This window comes from Oryctolagus cuniculus, chromosome 2 (genome assembly GCF_964237555.1).
Source record: "Oryctolagus cuniculus chromosome 2, mOryCun1.1, whole genome shotgun sequence".
Classification (NCBI taxonomy): Eukaryota; Metazoa; Chordata; class Mammalia; order Lagomorpha; family Leporidae; genus Oryctolagus; species Oryctolagus cuniculus.
This window is the reverse complement of record NC_091433.1, coordinates 41,246,762-41,266,860: the sequence shown is the minus strand read 5'-3', so window position 1 is coordinate 41,266,860 and position 20,099 is coordinate 41,246,762. Positions and strand designations below refer to the sequence as shown.

At 44.9% G+C, this 20,099-nt stretch overlaps 1 protein-coding gene across 2 annotated transcripts in view; it reads left to right on the top strand.

The window, feature by feature from the left end:
• The window catches only part of TXK (TXK tyrosine kinase), a 78,302-nt gene extending 58,203 nt beyond the window's left edge, over nucleotides 1–20,099 (top strand). For both annotated transcript variants that reach the window (XM_051842510.2, XM_002709422.5), the window contains 5 exons: nucleotides 598–814; nucleotides 5,329–5,393; nucleotides 13,407–13,525; nucleotides 15,114–15,271; nucleotides 18,446–20,099. In XM_051842510.2, coding sequence (XP_051698470.2) covers nucleotides 598–814; nucleotides 5,329–5,393; nucleotides 13,407–13,525; nucleotides 15,114–15,271; nucleotides 18,446–18,514 — 628 coding nt within the window. In that variant the 3' untranslated portion in view covers nucleotides 18,515–20,099. The remainder of the gene's footprint in view (nucleotides 1–597; nucleotides 815–5,328; nucleotides 5,394–13,406; nucleotides 13,526–15,113; nucleotides 15,272–18,445) is intronic.

Below are 20,099 nucleotides of genomic sequence, written 5' to 3'. Positions count from 1 at the left end.
ATTTGAAAATGACAATCAAATACCCACATAATTTTTACTGTGCAGAGCCCCCCCCCCCCGGAGCAATACGTAAGCATCACTCGTAGTGCTCATCAGTCATAGTCCAACTTTATTTACAATTTTCCTTTTAAGTTGGCCTTAGTCATTAGTGTTTAATTTTCAGTTTTATATGCGTCAGTCACCCTTTCCTGCTGATTGTCGGTCCAGAGTTTTTGTCTGAGCAGTGCACTTAGGAGGGCTGAGATTCAAGGAGGAGAAAGACCGTGCAACCTGGGCAAGGAGGAGCAATGAACAATAAGGAAGCAAAAGGCCTACGAAACGGAAAGGAGAAAAGCAAGAACTGACAAAGAGAACATTGTCCCCGCGATCACATGCTGTGTCTTTAAGAACTCTGGAAGCACGAGTTAAACTCTTGACCCCACTTTCTCAGTGCACGAAGTGGAAAGAGAGCTGCTCTACTTTCTCTGTGGTCGGGCTGATTTTGATCTTACCTTGATAACGAAACTGATAAATAAATGGCAAATATTACCAGTTGTGTTGAAACACTCTACAATGCATAAACAGTTCTGTTCACTTGCAGATGTTTTTCTCCAACAGGAAATTATCACACTCAAGGCTCGTTCAGCTTTATGGGGTGTGTACACAGCAGAAGCCCCTCTACATTGTGACAGAGTTCATGGAAAATGGCTGCCTGCTTAACTACCTGAGGGAGAGAAAAGGAAAACTTCGGAAGGAAATGCTACTGAGCGTGTGCCAGGATGTATGTGAGGGGATGGAATATCTGGAGAAAAACTGCTATATTCACAGGGATTTAGTAAGTATAAGCAAATTCTCTTATTATTTTATATATTGTACCTATATTCAGAAGGGCATGAAATTACTTTCAGTACTTTGAATAACGCATTTTGGCTTATTTTTGAACATACTCATGTAATTTATCGTGAAATGTAGCTATTTTAATTGCCCATTGATGATATTGTCAAGTAAGGATTTATTTTAAATATGCCTTGAATAATTAACTAAAACAGATTTTCTTTTCTTTCCTCTCTCCGTTCCTCACTCCCCTCTTCTTTCCTTCCTATCACCTGTCTTCATCCAGGAGTCATACATGTTGTGTGCCTGGCATATGCCAAGCACTCTTCTACACACTTGAAGTACAACAGTGAAGAGCAAGTTCCAGTGGCTCTTACCTAGGGACAAATCTGCCCCCTTGTGGAGTGGCTTGGTCCCGACAGTATTGCAGAAGCATTACTTGGCATTATTTAGAAGACTAGAAATGCTAAATCATTCAGTTCTGTAATGCTTGAAATATTCCAATTTTATTTTTTAAAAAGATTTATTTATTTTACTTGAAAGTCAGAGTTACGCAGAAAGAGGAGAGGCAGAGAGAGAGAGTGAGTCTTTCATCCTATGGTTCACTCCCCAATTGGCCACAACAGCCAGAGCCAGGAACTTCCTCTGGGTCTCCCACGCAAGTGCAGGGGTGTCGGTCCCCGTCTTCGTGGAGGAACGACACAGGACCCTGCGCTGTTCTTTTGTCTGCTCGGCCCTCCCCGGGTTTGCTGCTGTTTCTTCCCGGGTTGGCTACTGTCCCTTCCACCTCCGTGGAAGGGCGGTTCCCCCTGGCCACTTTCCCCACTTCCGCGGGGGAGCAGCACACCGCCGGCCGGCTGTCTCGGGGGCTGCACAGGTGTTCCTTCAGATAGATGTTCCCCTTAGATGTTCCTGGTGCATGTTGTCTCTCTCCTCCTTTATAGTCCTCTTCCACCAATCCCAACTCTGCTACCCACACGCTGAGTACGCTGCTCTCCTCCAATCAGGAGTAGGTCCTACAGTTTATTGGTTGAACTGGAGGCAGCTGTGTAGAAGCTGTTTCTCCCTTCTCAGTGCCATATTGTGGGAGAGCAGATGCATAGAATAAGTCCTAATTCCAGTAACTTAGTCTAGTCTGAGTTGCTCCCCACAGATCCCCCTTTCTTTTTATTTTTTGGCATTGATACGCGCCTGTCTTTGGTGCCCCGCGGCACACACTCTGCTCTGCTTGCTAGAGTTGCCCACAGGTGCTTACAAGCCCTACCAATCAGGCAAACCGATTCTGGGTCCTCTCTTCGCCATGTTGTGAGGAGGTTTTTAGGCGCTGATGCGTGCCTGTGTTCGGTGCCCTGCAGCGCATGCTCTGCTCTGCTAGAACTACCTGCAGGTACTTACAAGCCCTAACAATCAGGCAAACCGAACCCAAGCCTTCTCATTGCGGTGTTGTGGGGAGACTTATTGATGTTAATTCGTGCCTGTCTTCGGTGACCTGCGGCGCATAAGCTGCTAGCCGCCCGCAGGTGCTCACCACCTCCCTAATCAGGCAGACCGAATCCAAGCTCTCTCATTGCCATGTTGAGGGGAGGCCTTATTTTTCTCTATTTCTCTATCTCCGGGCATTCCTATCTCTCCCATTTTACTTCTATCTGCCAGCATTCCTATTTCTCTCATTTTACTTCTAAACTTCTGTTTCTCTTATCCCTGCGGCATCCCGGCGCCCGCCCCGAGGCTCCTTCTCGGCAGCTTCCCGGCTCTGAGCCGCTTCAGCCAGTGCTTCTCTCATCTGCGCGGCTTCCCGGCTTGGTGCGCGCACTCCGCGGTCTCCGCGCCCCTTCGCGCCCGCACCACGGCCTTGAGCTAGCCCCATGTTCCCTATCTATTCACGCCCCGCGCGCTCTCTCTGCACGCGGCGGCTTCCGCGAGTCACACAGCGTAGCTCACGTTTCCGCCACCGGTATTCAATCTAAGTTCCCCGGGCTAACCTGGCGAATTCAACCTAGCTTACGCGTCTCCGCCTTATGGTTTGGCTTCCCGCCTTTTGCTCCCCGGGCTAATCTAACGGATTCCAACCTGGCCCACGTTTCCGCCTCTGGTTTAACTTTTCGCCTTTTGCTCCCCGGGCTGACTTAAAGAATTCCAAGCTGGCTTACGTTTCCGCCTCGGCCTGCCCCCGCAGCTTCAATTTCCCTAACATTTTTCTCTACCCGGTATGTTTCCCTAAGTTTTCTTCCAACAATATTCCTCCCTCATTTCTCCTGGCTTCTCCTCACAGTCCGTATCCGAGTCTGTTTGTTCTAGCTTTCACTTTCACTTTCGACCTTAGAGATTTCTCCCAGCTTCCCCCCGTAGTTCGTATCTGAGTCTATGCCCAGGCTTTTGATAGCTTCTTCCGGCACCTTTTTCGTCCGGCTTTTCCCTAGGCTCTTTGCTAGTCTCTCTCTCCGGTATTTTCCCACTTCTTCCCGTTTCTTCCCTCCTAGGTTTCCTATCCGAGTCACGGCACCATTATGTCGCTCCCCGTCTTCGTGGAGGAACGACACAGGACCCTGCGCTGTTCTTTTGTCTGCTCGGCCCTTCCCGGGTTTGCTGCTGTTTCTTCCCGGGTTGGCTACTGTCCCTTCCACCTCCGTGGAAGGGCGGTTCCCCCTAGCCGCTTTCCCCACTTCCGCAGGGGAGCAGCACACCGCCGGCCGGCTGTCTCGGGGGCTGCACAGGTGTTCCTTCAGATAGATGTTCCCCTTAGATGTTCCTGGTGCATGTTGTCTCTCTCCTCCTTTATAGTCCTCTTCCACCAATCCCAACTCTGCTACCCACACGCTGAGTACGCTGCTCTCCTCCAATCAGGAGTAGGTCCTGCTGTTTATTGGTTGAACTGGAGGCAGCTGTGTAGAAGCTGTTTCTCCCTTCTCAGCGCCATATTGTGGGAGAGCAGATGCATAGAATAAGTCCTAATTCCAGTAACTTAGTCTAGTCCGAGTTGCTCCCCACACAGGGGCCCAAGGACTTGGGCCATCTTCTACTGCCTTCCCAGGCCACAGCAGAGAGCTGGATCAGAAGAGGAGCAGCCAGGTCTCAAACCGGCACCCATATGGGATGCCAGTGCTTCAGGCCAGGGCGTTAACCCACTGCGCCACAGTGCTGGCCCCAAATATTCCCATTTAAAAAAATTGTTTTGTCCCAACAAAATGCTGACAGCATTGCTTCCCTGTGTTGCTACCTCCCTGAGGGATACTTTCTGTCCATTCCATGTTTATTCATGATATTCATGTCTCTTTTCTAAATCTAAAAATTCACTCAAATGAGAATGAGGATTCCATGAGCAATCGCAAATGTCGTCACCTGGAAGCAATCGCATGTGTCCATCACACACAACCAGAGTGACCCTATCAGCTAACAAAGATTCTTGTTCTGGTGGTTTGGCTTGGAGGCCATTGCTGGTACTTGTTGGCAACTTCCAAACCGGCTTCTCTGGCTTATCATTTCACGATTCTGGATTTTGTTACTAGACTGAGTCTTGTAGCTGAAGTGAGAAATTCTATCAGACTTCAGCTGCATGAGGCACAAGGCCAAATGATTTTCTTCAGTTGCTGAAAAAGATGGTTTTGGCATCAAATGGGTTGTCTCTGCGTTATATAGAACCATGTTTGGTTCACTGGAGTGATTTGAAGAAGTATGAAATTATCACTACAAATAGATATACTCAGTGAAATTTACATCTTAAAATATCTCGGCTGGCGCCGTGGCTCAATAGGCTAATCCTCCGCCTAGCGGCGCTGGCACACCAGGTTGTAGTCCCAGTCGGGGCGCCAGATTCTGTCCCAGTTGCCCCTCTTCCAGGCCAGCTCTCTGCTGTGGCCCGGGAGTGCAGTGGAGGATGGCCCAAGTACTTGTGCCCTGCACCCACATGGGAGACCAGGATAAGTACCTGGCTCCTGCCAGCAGATCAGCGCGGTGCGCCGACCGCAGCGCACTGGCTGCGGCAGCCATTGGAAGGTGAACCAACGGCAAAGGAAGACCTTTCTCTCTGTCTCTCTCTCTCACTATCCACTCTGCCTGTCCAAAAAAAAAAAAAAAAAATCTCAATTTTTATCATCTTTTAGAGATCACCAACATATGAAATGACTGTCATGTAAATTAAATTTTCATCTTTTGTTTATCAAGATAAATAAAACATAAAACTATTTAGTGCTGAGACTCAAAGCTGAACATCTCTTAGAATAAATCAGTCCTGTAATTTATCAAGGATACTTCTTGAGGGGGAGTACACATTTTAAAAAGTAAAGGTGTTATAATTTTTTCTAATTTTTAAAAATTGCTTTGAAGAATCATTAAAATCCATTGTGTGAGAGCAGGCTGTTGAGTCATGTACACCACTGTTGGGTACCACCATGAAAATAACTTGGCTGCTCACACAGAGAGGCGATGTGGAGCCCAAATAAACCAAGGAAAAGGAGAATAGAAACCCCTGAAGGAAAAATTTACATTCAAACTTGGAGTCTTTTCTTCTTTCTGCAGGCGGCAAGAAATTGTCTGGTCAGCTCTACCTGTATTGTGAAGATCTCAGACTTTGGGATGACAAGGTACATACAATATGTGTATTTAGAATGTTTACTCCTGGGGGAATCTTACATTTGTTTACCGACAGACTGAAAATTCTACTAGCTTTGCTTTTTTCCTCTAATGGAAGTGTTGGTCCGGTCACATGGCCTGCTGACTGATGCTCTTTGAATTTTAGGACATACAGCAATTTTAGCTCAAGGTGTTTACTGTGAGTTAATCCTCGCATCTTCCTTCAGATCATTACAAGGTCAACAAAACCATGATACATTTTTAAATTGAAAAGGGAATTTCTGGGCCTTCTCATATGTATAAAATTAAGGAGAAATATTTCCTGGTAAATGTATATTTTTGAAAGAAAAGGGAATACGTTAAATTGTTTTTTTTTCCAGCTCTGATTTTTTTGTCATTGTCAAACAGTTTTCATTAAGTAGTTGATATTAAGTTAGTAGTTGATTAGTAGTTGATTTTAAGTCTACAATTAAACAATGTGAAATGTCTAGACATTTTTTAGCCCGCTTTTATTTAATAAATATAAATTTCATAGGTACAGCTTTTGGAATATAGCAGTTCTTTCCCCCATACTTGCCCTCCCACCCTCACTCCTGTCCCCCACCTGCTACTCCCTCTCCTACCCCATTCTTCATTAAGATTCATTTTTAATTATCTTTATATACAGAAGACCAACTCTATACTAAGTAAAGATTTGAACAGTTTGCACCCATGCAGGCACACAAATTATAAAGTACTGTTTGAAGACACGTTTTACCATTAATTCGCATAGTACAACTTGAAATAGGAGAAGACATCCTAAAATTTACACTAAAATGTGGCCCCTTAAAGTTCCCTGGAAATGCTATCTGGAGTGCCACATGTGCTACCGGAATTTGGGTTGGCATATGATTTCACCACGGGCTTATTACTAAATCCCCAATATTAATAAGCCTGAGAGGGTTCTTGCCTATTATTTAGAGAAGAATTCTAAATACCGCACAGATAAACGAGGCAGCATGGTACATTTTAGGCTTTCATTTAGTGAGAAAGATGCATAGGAGAGTGAGAGCTTTATTTAAGAGAGGTGAATAGGGGTTCATACCGAGCACCAGGAACCAGCCACGTGGAAGAGCATCTAGGCCTGTATCTGGGCCAGGAAGCCTAGAGCACATGGCCCAAAGGCCACGCGCCCTGGAGGCCTGGAGGCACGGGGCTACAGCAAGCCCCCTCCTGGCAAGAGGCCAGGGAAGAAGAGAGGGGCGGGGCCACACCGAGTCCTGGCTTTTAACCCATTTCCAAGGGGGTGTGGTTAATTAGCCTGATTGGCTGGTGGGCACCCAGGTGTGGCCAGGTAGGAGGATGAGGCCACACAGGGGTGTGGCAAAGGTATCAGGTAGGGGCATGAGGTCACACAGGGGTGTGGCAAAGGCATGGTCTTCCAGTTCACAAATTTTAACAATTTTAACCTGTATGCCTGCCTACTTCATTCCCCCCTCAGAGACTCCATCCCCTTAATCCTAAGGGGAGTAGATGGACGTCGAATCATCTCTTCTGTAACTGCTTCCTGCTTATGAGGGGTGTAGTGCAGCCCTGTCTATCCAGGGTCTACAAGTCTCTGTCTAATCCTAACAAATTTGCTTTGTGTGCTGGAGCAGTATCCATCATTGCCAACGTCTGTGTCCCCTGCGTGGTCAGTTACTCCCAGAAGTGGAGTTCTGAAACATCTAAATTGTTAATTAGTTTAAGCAAAACTGGAACAAAACCAATTGTAAGTGGGGTGCCCCTTTAGATGTAAACAACATATCTTACAGATTCCCAGATAGTAGGTAATGATATGTAGATTATAAACTCATTTATTTTGAGTATAGAGAATTATAACAGAAATCATCAGGTGGCTTTATCATCAATAACAGTTCCCGGAGATAATCAAGAAAGGCAGGTACAGCATGTTTGCCTTAAGGAGACAAAGGCAAAACTTTTACTTATCCTTTTTGCTTTGAAGTACTTAAGGTTTCTGATTGGCTTATAGGAATAATCAGGCATGTCTTTCGCATTCACCTGTGAAGACTTAAGAAGTAGAAGTTTAATCTTAATTTCACGGAGGTAGCCGTGCTCAATAGCACCTGGTAAGGTCCCTTTAATTTATGCTGAAACTGATCAGAAGAGGATCTTCTTACGAATGGCTTGCTCAGGTATTTCTAATGCTGGAGTTTTTGTTAAAAACTCCTTGATTCCTTGGAACACCTTTGCAGTTCCCCTGTCCAGCACAGTGTCTGTTTCAGAGGCTTTTAAGCAGACACAAGGCTTAGAATCCGGATCCTGGAATCCATAACTCTTGTAGCTACCCTTTTCAGAACGGAGTCTGCGTCAGGGCCTCTTTTAAGCTATATACAAAAGTTTGGAATCCAAATCTTGGAATTCAAATTCCACAGAATCCTGTCATCAGCAATTCCCAATACTGGAGCTTTTATTTAGAACAACTCATTAAGGACAGAGGTCGTACATGTGAAGCAAGTGTGCAGTGATTCCTGTTGTTGATTTAAAAATCGAACCTCTTATTTACGACATCAGTGATCACTTGAGGTTCTTGTCATGAGCTGCCAAGGCTATGAAAGCCTTTTGAGTCCACAAACTGTCAGTATTTAGACAAGGCCATAAGCAAAGTGGAAGTTCTCTCCTCCCGTCAGAGAAAGGTACCTCCTTTGATGGCCCCTCTTTCCACTGGGATCTCACTCACAGAGATCTTTCCTGTAGGTCATTTTTTGCCACCATGCCTTGGCTTTCCATGCCTTAAATGCTCTCATGGGCTTAGATCCAAATGCCTGAAGGGCTGATGCTGAGGCCGAGTGCTGTTTAGGACGTTTAGACATATGTTTCTGTTATTAATTGTGGTTTCCATTTTGAGTTCATCCTTCACCTGAGTAGAATGAATGCTGACCCACAGTGGAGTGAGATGGAGTGTATGAAAATGAAGTGGGAGCTTTGGGGTGGCGTTAATAAATAATTGAGAAATACGACGTCATGTACTCCAGAGACAGCAAGCTCGTTGTTGTCTCCTCTCCAGAGTCCCTCACTTGGATATTCCACATGCAGTTCTGAAAAGATAGAGGGGTGTAATATTTTTTTAAGGAGATGGTATTTGTTCCGGATTTGTTTCCACATGTGTTAGGGAAAGAGGCATAGAACAGAGAGGAGGCAGAATGAGACTCTACAGCCAGACTGAATTGATTCAGAGAAAATAAATTTGAAGAGGTGGGTGACCAGCTGCCGGTGAGCACATTGACAGAACATGTGGCAGGAGGCCCTGACCCCAGCGCCCAGCCTTTGTATGTCTTAGGAGGGCTAGACGTGGGGGTGGGTGTAGGGAGCAGCAGGCGCAGATGAATTCCTCTGAACTGGTCTTTCAGGTGGCTGAGCAACTGGTCTTTCAGGTGGCCCCAAGGGGCCTCCGAAACTGGTGAAGAATGCGAGGGTGGGGTGTAAAGGCAATAGGGTGTGGGACCCAATTGACATTCAAGGGCAAGGAATAAATTGCAATGTTTATCTTTTAGGCAATGAGTGAGAATGGCTGAGGCTATGTCTTTGTTCCATCCATATGGATCCAGTCTAATTAGATATTTCTCATATCAAAGGAAAATTTCATGTAGTTTTATTTTCCCCCTTGTATGAGACACAAAAATACATACATGAAAGGACATACGTAATCCAACTTTGCATTTATTGTTTTACATTATGAGATTAATGGTTTTTTATTTATCTTTTTTTTTAAAGATTTATTTATTTTATTTGAAAGTTACAGTTACACAGAGAAAGGAGAAGCAGAGAGAGAGGTCTTCCATCTGATGGTTCACTCCCCAGATGGCCACAATGGCCAGAGCTGTGCCAGTTGGAAGCCAGGAGCCAGGAGCTGCTTCCAGGTCCAGGTCTTCTTGCAGGGGCCCAAGGACATGGGCCGTCTTCTACTGCTTTCCCAGGCCATAGCAGAGAGCTGGATCGGAAGTGCAGCATCCAGGTCTCGAACTGGTGCCCACATGGGTCGCTGGCACTGCAGGCAGCAACTTTACCCACTACGCCACAGCACCAGCCCCTGTTTATCTTTTTTTTTTGGAAAGATTTATTTATTTATTTGAAAGTCAGAGTTACACAGAGAGAGAAGGAAAGGCAGAGAGAGATAGAGAGAGAGAGAGGGGTCTTCCATCCGCTGGTTCACTCCCCAATTGGCCTCAACAGCCAGAGCTGAGCCGATCCGAAGCCAGGAGCCAGGAGCTTCTTCTGGGTTTCCCACACAAGTGCAGGGGTCCAAGGACTTGGGCCACCTTCTACTGCTTCCCCAGACCATAGCAGAGAGCTGGATCGGAAGTGGAACAGCCGGGTCTCGGATCAGTGCCAATATGGGATGCCAGCACTGCAGGTGGCAGCTTTATCTGCTGTGCCACCTGTCCCTCCCCCCCCTTTTTTCTCTTTTTGTAGATTTTTTTTTACTTTTATTTAATGAATATAAATTTCCAAAGTACGGCTTATGGATTACAATGGCTTCCCCCCCATAACGTCCCACCCGCAACCCTCCCCTTTCCCACTCCCTCTCCCCTTCCATTCACATGAGGATTCATTTTCGATTCTCTTTATATACAGAAGATCAGTTTAGCATACATTAAGTAAAGATTTCAACAGTTTGCTCCCACACAGAAACATAAAGTGAAAAATAATAGATGATTATTTAAATGATGATGAAATCAGATCAGACCTATTGTCATGTTTAATCCCAGTGAGAGTCAAGTTGGGAATTGATAATTTCTTCTTCTTCTTCTTCTTTTTTTTTTTTTTTTTTTTTTACAGAAGATCAGTTTAGTATACATTAAGTAAAGATTTCAATCGTTTGCACCCCCATAGAAACACAAAGTGAAATATACTGTTTGAGTACTCGTTATAGCATTAAGCCTCAGTGTACAGCACATTAAGGACAGAGATCCTACATGAGGAGTAAGTGCACAGTGACTCCTGTTGTTGACTTTACAAATTGACACTCCTGTTTATGGCATCAGTAATCTCCCTATGCACCAGTCATGAGTTTCCAAGGCTATGGAAGCCTTTTGAGTTCTCTGACTCTTATCTTGTTTAGACAAGGTCATAGTCAAAGTGGAGGTTCTCTCCTTCCTTCAGAGAAAGGTACCTCCTTCTTTGAAGACCTGTTCTTTCCACTGAAAGCAAGATTTATTAGAGTCAAAGACCTCCAGTCACAGTGGCACGGAGGGAGGCTCCAAAGAGAGGCAAAACCCCAAAGGGCTGGTAGTAGTGGGGTTTTTAAGCAGAATTTTGGGAAAGAAAAAACTTCAGTTTGACATTCAGTTACCAGGTGGGGACAAACCCCATCAAAAGACCTGATTTGCAATCCTTTATCCTGTTTTGCTTTCTCATGATAAAACAAAGAGCCATCAGAAGGGTTGGATTCCTAATTTACTTTGCAGTGAACTTGGAGCTCAGAAGGCTAGAGTCATCAGGCCCTTGCTATGCCCATGATAAGATTAGAAGCTCCCTAGGAGTGGCAGACAGGCACTTTTGACCTTGCTAAAGATAACTTTTGGGAGAAACATTTTCCACCCTCAATTTCCACTGGGACTACCCTGAGTGCCTATTAACCCATCTGGGTCCTCACATTCCACCCCCCCCCCCCCGCCAGAAGAATGGACTCTAACTTCTATTAGGGGAACTGGGCAATGACCACTCTGTCTGCTTTATTCTAAAAAGGGGCATCATTAGGACTGACAGTCAAGACGGGGTTCCAGCAGGAAGTGGCTTCTCGAGGGAGACGCAGTGCCAGCTTGCAGAGCTGCTTCCCTCGGAGGCTTCCTGTGCATGGCCATCTAGAATTTCACTGTTTTAAGTCTGGAGAAAATGAATCTAACAAGCACTTTAACTCACAGGGTCTAAAACAAAGGACAGAGTCATGATTAGAGGACCTAAGAAAAGTGTTGTCTAAACCATGAGCAAGTTTTCTCATTGAGAGGCAAATAGAAACTGACAGAAGGGCCTGATGATAATCAGGTGGGCTATAAGTCCTGGCCAAGTATATATGAGGTCCAGACCTATCTCTTCACATGGGGTACTGGAAGAGACATAAGGGAGATGTGAACCTCCTTAGGGAAGGCCCACTATTGACTTCCATTACCTAGCTGGTCTGGGAGGAGAGCTGGCCTGAATCGAAGGCAGGTGGCATCTCTAAAAGGAAACTTAGAGTTCTGCCTTCAATGTTGCAGACCCTACTTGGCCGTCCCCTCAACAGTGGTAGTTACTTTGGAAGCTGGGTGGAGTGAAGGAGTTACCAGTTTAGAGCCAACAAGATCTGCAGCTCTGACCTGGGAGTCCTTTGACTCCAGGGCCGTTCCATTTCCAGTGACGCGACTCTTGGCTAGCAGAGCTGCCAGGGCTCTCCAAAAGCTGACTCCTGCAATCCATCCAAAGTGCTGGCTTTCCACATTTAAAACCAGTGCCATTTGCAGTTGCTTGGGCCTGTTAGGTCTCTTTGATGGCAGGTCACTATGTAAAGCAGTCATTGATTGGCTGCCACCTATCTTTACATTGCACCTGCTGCCTAGCTTTCTCTTCCTCCTGGTTTCTATTAAAGCAGACCAGAGGAAACCCTTAAGAGGATGCAAGTCAAGGGGGTGCTCAGTCCCATTTCTAATCTTTGGTGGCCTAAGCTAGAGGTCTATAGTCACAGGCATGTTCTGATTAGACAATGCCCATGAGGAAAGATATGTGCTCACTCTAACATCAAACATGATGACCATCTTCTCTAGAAAATTTGAAGTCATTAGTGAAACTCTCTCCCTTTGTTTGAAAAGGGAGGTTTTTCCTGTTTACTATGCCTATGGTAAAGTAAATCTAGCTGTGAAATTATAATTTAAGCTCTCATTTTGGCTATGCTATTATTACAGAAAAATGTTAGCTATCTCTTTTATAACGTCTAAAGATCAAACTGTACATCCTGGAGAGTCCTTCAGAATAGAGTCAGTTTCTCATCTTGTAGAGAATAGAGAAATGAGGGAACAAGTCAAGCTTCCCAGATTGCTGTCAATAACTTAATATCGAATGAAAACTTAGCAAACAATTTTAACTTAAATACAACTATGAAAACATTTACCAAAAAGTCCAATGCCTTCTATAAATTCCAAGACAAGAGTACATGTATTTGGAAACATCACTTAAATATCTAACCCAAATGTAACTTGTTTGACCAGCAAGCCCAAGTATAAACATGTCAATGACTTAAACATTTTTAGTTTCTTTCTACCAACAAATTTAAAACATCTGGTACAGAGATCCAGGTCCATGAATCAAAAAATATATCTTTGGTTAATTTAGCAGTTTAAATTTGAGCAATTTTTTATCAATAAGCCAATTAAAACAGAGCTCTCAATAAATTTTCCCTTGTAGATATACATTATGTACACACATAACATACAAGATAGAACAATAAAACTTCTTAAAATCTTTAGCTGTTTTTAAAAATTAGCATAAATTAATTAGAATTACTTCCTGCTCTTAGTAACCTGAAATAACCATACTTTATCTCAGTTGGAACCGGTAGTCCATTATTGGCTTTATCTACTTACAAAACTGTCCCAAAATATTGATACAACAGAGGTCAGAGAAAAAGAAGTCTTTGGAACCTAAAAGAGGACACATTTAAACACAGAACGATTCTGTTTATCTTTTATTCCCTTTTTATTTACCTTGGTTGATAGAACATTCAACATGCTTCTTTGCAGAGTTAAGAATAGCTCATAACTAACAACAACTGTTTTATGCTTAATACTTGTAATGAGTTTCTGAGGGCCAAAGAAAATAAACACAACTGAGACTTGTTTTGGGAAGGAAAATCAGGATTACTTTTAGACAGTGTTACCAAGAAGAGAAGGAATACAGACACTTTCTGGGCTAAGACACTTTGTCTTTTAAAAGCTCTGAGTTAATGAAGGGATTAGAAGTAAATCAAACTTGGAGGAAATGAACAGCACTTGCTTTGAATCTTATGACCATAGGTACGTTTTGGACGACGAATATATCAGTTCTTCTGGAGCCAAGTTCCCAATCAAGTGGTCCCCCCCTGAAGTTTTTCATTTCAACAAGTACAGCAGTAAATCTGACGTCTGGTCATTTGGTGAGTTTATTGGATTGGATGGGCTTTGAGCTAACAAAATGAGCCATCATTCTTTTTTTCTTTTTTTAATCTCTGATTTCTCAATATCATGTAACATTTTTTAAAAAAGCCTTCTTGTAGCTGTGTTTCTTTCTTACCTGTAGTAACCTCTTCCACATTGTCTTTGGCAACTGTTGTCACGCACCTTATGTAATCCTGCCTTTTGGATCTTTCCCTTTCCCCATGAGCACTTGCTGTAAAGTCAAACCAAGAATCTACTGACCTAGAAAACAAACCCAGCCAGCTTTTCCACACCACACAGGCGTGAAAGAAAAATGACCCTACAGAGTCATTGAAGTTTGGTTGTAACTGACTTCTTTGTGTGATGTAACTACTCAGCAGTTCCATTCTTTTTCAACTCTTCAGCTGACAACTGATTTTAAAAATGGCACCACCTCGTTTTCCTTCATTACCTTCAGAATTTGTGGTCCCTAGACTAGGCCTTTCTTGGGATCTTTCTACTGACCCTTACACTGGATGACATCCTTTGTTGGGAAAGGGACACTGTAGACTCGTGTCCAGTAGAGTTGATTCCTCAGGTTGATTTTCAAAAATACGCAGAAGTGTATCTATTATGTATCTATTCTCTCTCATTCAGACTTTCCTGATGGCTTTTGGGTTGCAGAGACACCTGGGCCCTTAGAAGGGTATGAATTTGGTTGTCCACAGTACGGTGAAGCTTATATCGTTGATCTCATTAGTTCTCCACTGGCTTTGGTAGTCTCAACAGATGACATTTTGAGTGCTGCTGGAGAGCAGTGAGGCTGGGAAACCACATCTCGGAGAGCGATGGATGGCTCCACTAGCACCTCGTCGACTAGTTGTAGAACCATTAGAACTCTGAGTTTTAGCTGACAACTATCCCTCTTCTGCGCTGGATTTGGCCTTGTTCCTACAAAACGCTCTGATCCTAGCATAGGCTTGGCCTCTAATAAATACCCAATTAATATTTGTAGAATATAAGTGAATAATTAAGTGAACTTAAGCTCTTGAAGGAGTTTTACCAATCGATCAATCAATCATTATTGAACACTTTTTTTTTGAACTTTGCTCACACTTTTAATAGGTCATAGAATTCTTATAATTATTTGCTGTGTTATCACCCATATATGTGGACTATTCCACAGTAGAGGCTACATCTTTTTCTTATGTCCAGAGCCCCTGGTAGATGTGCTGGGGACCTACCCAGCAGCCTCATCTTTCAGCGGAAGGAGGGGAACACGTGTCACCACCTTGGCTTTAGCAGGCAGCACAGGCTCACACAATGCTGTCATTTTTTATGGAATAGCAGAAAGATTCATTGGTTTTCATACACGAGCAGTATTTAGAAATGAAAAGACTGCCAGCATTTTCTCCCAATGTGTTTTCAACTCGCAGGCCTCTTCAAAACTGAGGCACACGTGGTCTGCTTCCTAGAGAGAGCTGCTCTCCTCCTCAATGATTCTAGCACAAATGCTGGAGGAGGAAAATAATGCCTTGTAGCTGGAAACAGTTCTTCCAATTCCAAGCAACTCTTTTTCTCTTTTGTTTTTGTATATTTCATTTACAGGAGTTTTAATGTGGGAAGTTTTCACTGAAGGGAAGATGCCTTTTGAAAATAAATCAAATTTGCAAGTCGTGGAAGCCATTTCTAAAGGCTTCAGGCTGTATCGCCCCTACTTGGCACCGGTGTCTGTATATGAAGTCATGTACAGCTGTTGGCATGAGGTACGTGTCCCCCCTCTCCTGTAAAGGTTGGCAGTCCGACAATCAAGAGCAGGCCTGATTATCAAAATGTCACCCTGGGACTCTATAGGAAAGGGTGTCTATTTCGTGGGAAGGACCCTGAGAGCCAGAGGTACTGTTTCTAACAGTAATCCATTTAGTTTTTAACAATGGCCTTTCATCTGAGGAATTCAGTGCACTCTCCAAGTCTCATGTGTCTGGGATTGGTTCTTGCAGAACCTCTTGATGCTACTAGGGCCTTGGTGATTTTAAGTCCTGTTACTTTCAGAATTGATCAGTGAAAACTAAAGGTAGTTTGGTGTTGACACATTTCCCCATTAAAAAAGATAGGTGGTGTTTTTATTTACTTTCCCTTACTTCTATTTGCCTTGTTCTTCCAAGCCAAAGAGTAATGGGTTTTGTCTCTTTTGTGGCACTCACGACTCCTGATGGATTAAACCAGAGCAGGAATGAAGGCAGAAAGTGTGTCAGGAACTTGCATTCAGGAAATCCTCTCTCCAGAGTCCAGCTGCTCTTTGTTGAAACGCCAACTTTAGAAACAAAGCCCAAGGAGTTTCTGTCCCACCTCTGCCTTTTTTGGGCACTGACCCAACCCATTCCTCGGCTCTTATCAGACTCCCCTCTGGTTTGGACAGCACCTGTGTTTCCAGCTGCCAGTCTTAGCCCAGAAAAACCATAGCTTCACGGGGAGTTTCCTTTTGGCTGGGGGGAAAAAAATCACTTGATTTGCAATCACCAAGCACTGGAAAATTCAATATTTGCAAAGTGACAGGCTTGGTCACATTCCAGAGAAGTGTTAAACTTATAAAAACCCTGTATGTCTTAGAAACATTTTACACCTGAACTGCTCCACAAAGAATCTTAAAAGATACAGAAAAATGCCAAGTAAGGTGTTCCTAGTGGACACCTTAAGTTATCTTGGTCATAACAATGTAGATGACTCATATAACAATAGAGGGATATATATTTTGTCTGAAACAATATGCATGTCCGTGTGCATGGAATAGAAGACTCCCTGAGATTTTAAGTGTAGAGAGGAGACAGAGAAGGGAAGGGGCAAACAGGTTGCTGACAGAGGACCCAGTACACAACATTAGGCTCAAATTGCAGTCAGGACATTGATTAAAACAATATCTTGGTTCTGTTGAGTTGTTTGTTTGCAAAAGTTGATTTTTGCCTGTGACCTTGGTCCAGCTGCTTACTCTGGTGAGTCTAGATTCAAATGCGGTTATGGGCTGGCGCCACGGCTCACTAGGCTAATCCTCTGCCTTGCGGCGCCGGCACCCCGGGTTCTAGTCCCGGTCGGGGCGCCAGATTCTGTCCCGGTGGCCCCTCTTCCAGGCCAGCTCTCTGCTGTGGCCCGGGAGTGCAGTGGAGGATGGCCCAAGTGCTTGGGCCCTGCACCCACATGGGAGACCAGGAGAAGCACCTGGCTCCTGCCTTTGGATAGGCGCAGTGCGCCAGCCGCAGTGCGCCGGCCGCGGCGGCCATTGGAGGGTGAACCAACGGCAAAGGAAGACCTTTCTCTCTGCCTCTCTCTCTCACTGTCCACTCTGCCTGTCAAAAAATAAAAAAATAAATAAAAAATAAAAAAATGCGGTTATGTTACCGTGGGTAAACACCTTCCATGGATCTGCCTGCAGAAACTCAGCCTCCTTGAGAAACACCACAATTTTTGCTGGCAGTCTCAAGGAGTGCTTTGGTCCTCTGCTCTGCCCTTTTCATTGACACTCCCTGTGCATAAGCTGCCAGCGGTGGTGTCTCCTCCTGCTCCCAGCTCCGTGAGCGTGTGGCTCATGCGAGTAGCTCTATTTCTCGCAGGTTTCGCAGATGCCAACAGCGGCCTCCTCATGACGTTACAGCTGAATTTCATCCAGTGAAAGAGACAAATACTCCTGACGTCCTGGCCAGGAGTTTTGTTGACTGAGCCTGAAGAACAGCACAGCCCGTGCCCTAGATTGACAAAGTCCCTCATTTCATTTGCTTACTGACTAGAATCCCTTCTAGAAGTTATCAGGTGTAGCGAATAACTACAGCTGAGCTTGGGAGCCTCGCTCAGCCCTCACTCCCAGCAACTCAGGTCTTCCAGGTAGATCTGCAGGCTGGGGCTGGGCCTGAGACTTTCTGTGATGCTGGAAATGTTCTGTATCTGTGCTGTGCAACATAGCTGTGGAGGGCTTAAGCAGTGCCTAGTATGAGTAAAGGACTAAATTTAAACATCCAGTTTTTTTTTAAAGATTTATTTATTTGAAAGTCAGAGTTAAACAGAGAGAAGGAGAGGCAGAGAGAGAGAGGTCTTCCATCCAATGGTTCACTCCCCAATGGCTGCAACAGCCGGATCTACACCGATCTGAAGCCAGGAGCCAGGAGCTTCTTCTGGGTCTCCAACACGGGTGCAGAGACCCAAGGACTTGGGCCATCTTCTACTGCTTTCCCAGGCTGCAGCAGAGAGCTGGATCGGAAGTGGGGCAGCTGGGACTTGAACCAGCGCCCATATGGGATGCCGGAGCTTCAGACCAGGGCGTTAGCCCACTGCGCCACAGCACTGGCCCCAAACATCCAGTTTTAATTCATCTAAATGTAAATGGTCACAGTGGCTAGTATTTGCAGCTCTAGCCATTTCATTTCTACAGTGCTCTCTTACATTTTTACACTCATGCCTTGATCAATGGCCATTCATGCCACTGTGCGTGCCCCAAGTTATCTTTTTCTTTTTAATGACAGAGAGAGAGAGAGAAAGAGAGAGAGAGAGAGAGAGAGAGAGAGACTGCTGCCATCTGTTAGCTCACTCTCCAGGTACCACAATGACTGCAGATAGAGTTGCGTAGGGGCCAGAGCTGTGAACTCACCCCAGGTCTTTCACTTGGGTGGCAATTGCTTGAGCCACCATCACTGCTTTCCTGGATGTGCCTCAGCAGGTAGCTGGAGTCAGGAGCCAGAGCTGGGAGTCAAACCCATGTACTCTGATGTGGGACAGGAGTCTTTTAATTGGCCTCTTAACTGGCGTTCTAACTGCTTGACCAAATGCCCACCCCCTGGCTCCCCACGATATCTGTCCCTTCCCTCTGTAGAGAGCTAGGTCTGCACCACGAGTTCTGCAGCTGGTGTCTGAGTGAGCCTTGCGCGGGTCTGACGCCCTCCATTTCCCTCTCCCAGAAACCCGAAGGCCGTCCTACGTTTGCTGAACTGCTGCAGGTCCTCACAGAGATGGCCGAAACCTGGTGACCCTCGAGGGAACGCCAGCCCAGAGGGCCAGCCGGCAAAGACTGTCACACCAGGACACCCCGAGTAGGTCGTGAGGGGAAATGTCTTCCCTCACAATTGCCATCTCTCGGAAAGGTCTTGCAAAGGTCACAGGCTTTTCGAACATTTTTAAATTTAAGAATATTCTGGCAATAGCTTTTCCCCATGTGTGGGAGAGATGTCTGAACTCTTCATCGTCTGTGGTATCGTTCCCATCCCGCGTGTGGAGAAGGGAGAGAGAAAGCCGTCATCGAGGCTGCCGTTCATGGTCACAGCTGAGAATCCTGGAGGCTCCGTGGAAACCTGCTCCTTCCCCAGGCTGAGAAGTCTCTCTCCTGCAGAGGAGGGACAGTCACTGCTCTGGTGGGCCGTGCAGAGGAGATGAAAAGAAATCCTGCCAACTCGTGGAACGAAGGAGCCTTTTCTACTGAATTTCATGTTTCTGAGCCGTGCAGCTCTTCATGGAAAATGCATCTTTAGAAACTGTATGAGTGTGAGCATTCTGGAAATGTCGTTTTTAATCTCCCCATGTGTTATTTACCAAACTGTTTCTGCATCTCTCTGGTTGTTTTCCAGGCAGTTTCTTGCATTCCAGTTTTAAGCACTGTTACGAGACCTAGCCAGAGTCCTCTTTTTGAACACATCCTGGTGACATTTCGATTTTCAGTGGAAGCCATTGCTGGGGAAATTCAGGACTTGATTTCAAATCTGAGGTTTTACTCTTTGCCCACGTGGGGTTGGACAACCTAAGAAGCCTTATAGTAAGTGCCTTCTGCACTTCTCTGTGAGATGACTTGTTCTTTCCAAAAGAGGAGGTAAAAACAAAATAGCCAAATGTGACATCCAAGTTCATTATTCTGAAGTCCAGGATTTTGCATTCAAAATGAGATAACCAGCCATCATAGCTGACTCTTAGTTTCTCATGCACTGCTTATGTGCATGTTAGAAATTGATCTTCAGCATTCTGGGTGCTTCAGAGGTAATACAGGAAGAAAGATATCTCAGAAAGCAGAAATGTAGTTACCTTGAGATTTAACAACAGGAGCCCATCGTTGGGTATCGCCCCACCCTGCCTCACAGCTCTGGAGACCATGCTTTCTGATCGTCACTGCAGACTAAGTTGCTAGTTGTCCATAGTTGTGACTTTTATTATATTTTTAAAATTTTATTTATTATTTTCACTTTATTTGAAAGGGGGTAGGAGAGAGGGAGAAAGAGAGATCTTGCACCTACTGGCTCAATCCCCAAATGCTCCCATAACTGGGCCTGGGCTGGGCCAAATCTAGGAGTCAGGAACTGCATCTGAGTTTTCCATGTGGATGGCAGGGACCCTAGTACTTGGGCCATCACTTGCTACCTCCCATATGCACACTAGCAAAAAACTGGATTCAAAAGACCAAGACTTGAATCCAGGCACTCCACTGTGGAATGCTGGCATGCCAAGCAACATCTGAACTGCTATTCCAAGCATTCACCATAGTAATTGTGAATTTTAAACCCTATTTCTTCCACTCTGAGAATCGTATCTTTGAATATTAATGATAATTAAAGATCATGATGTGCATTG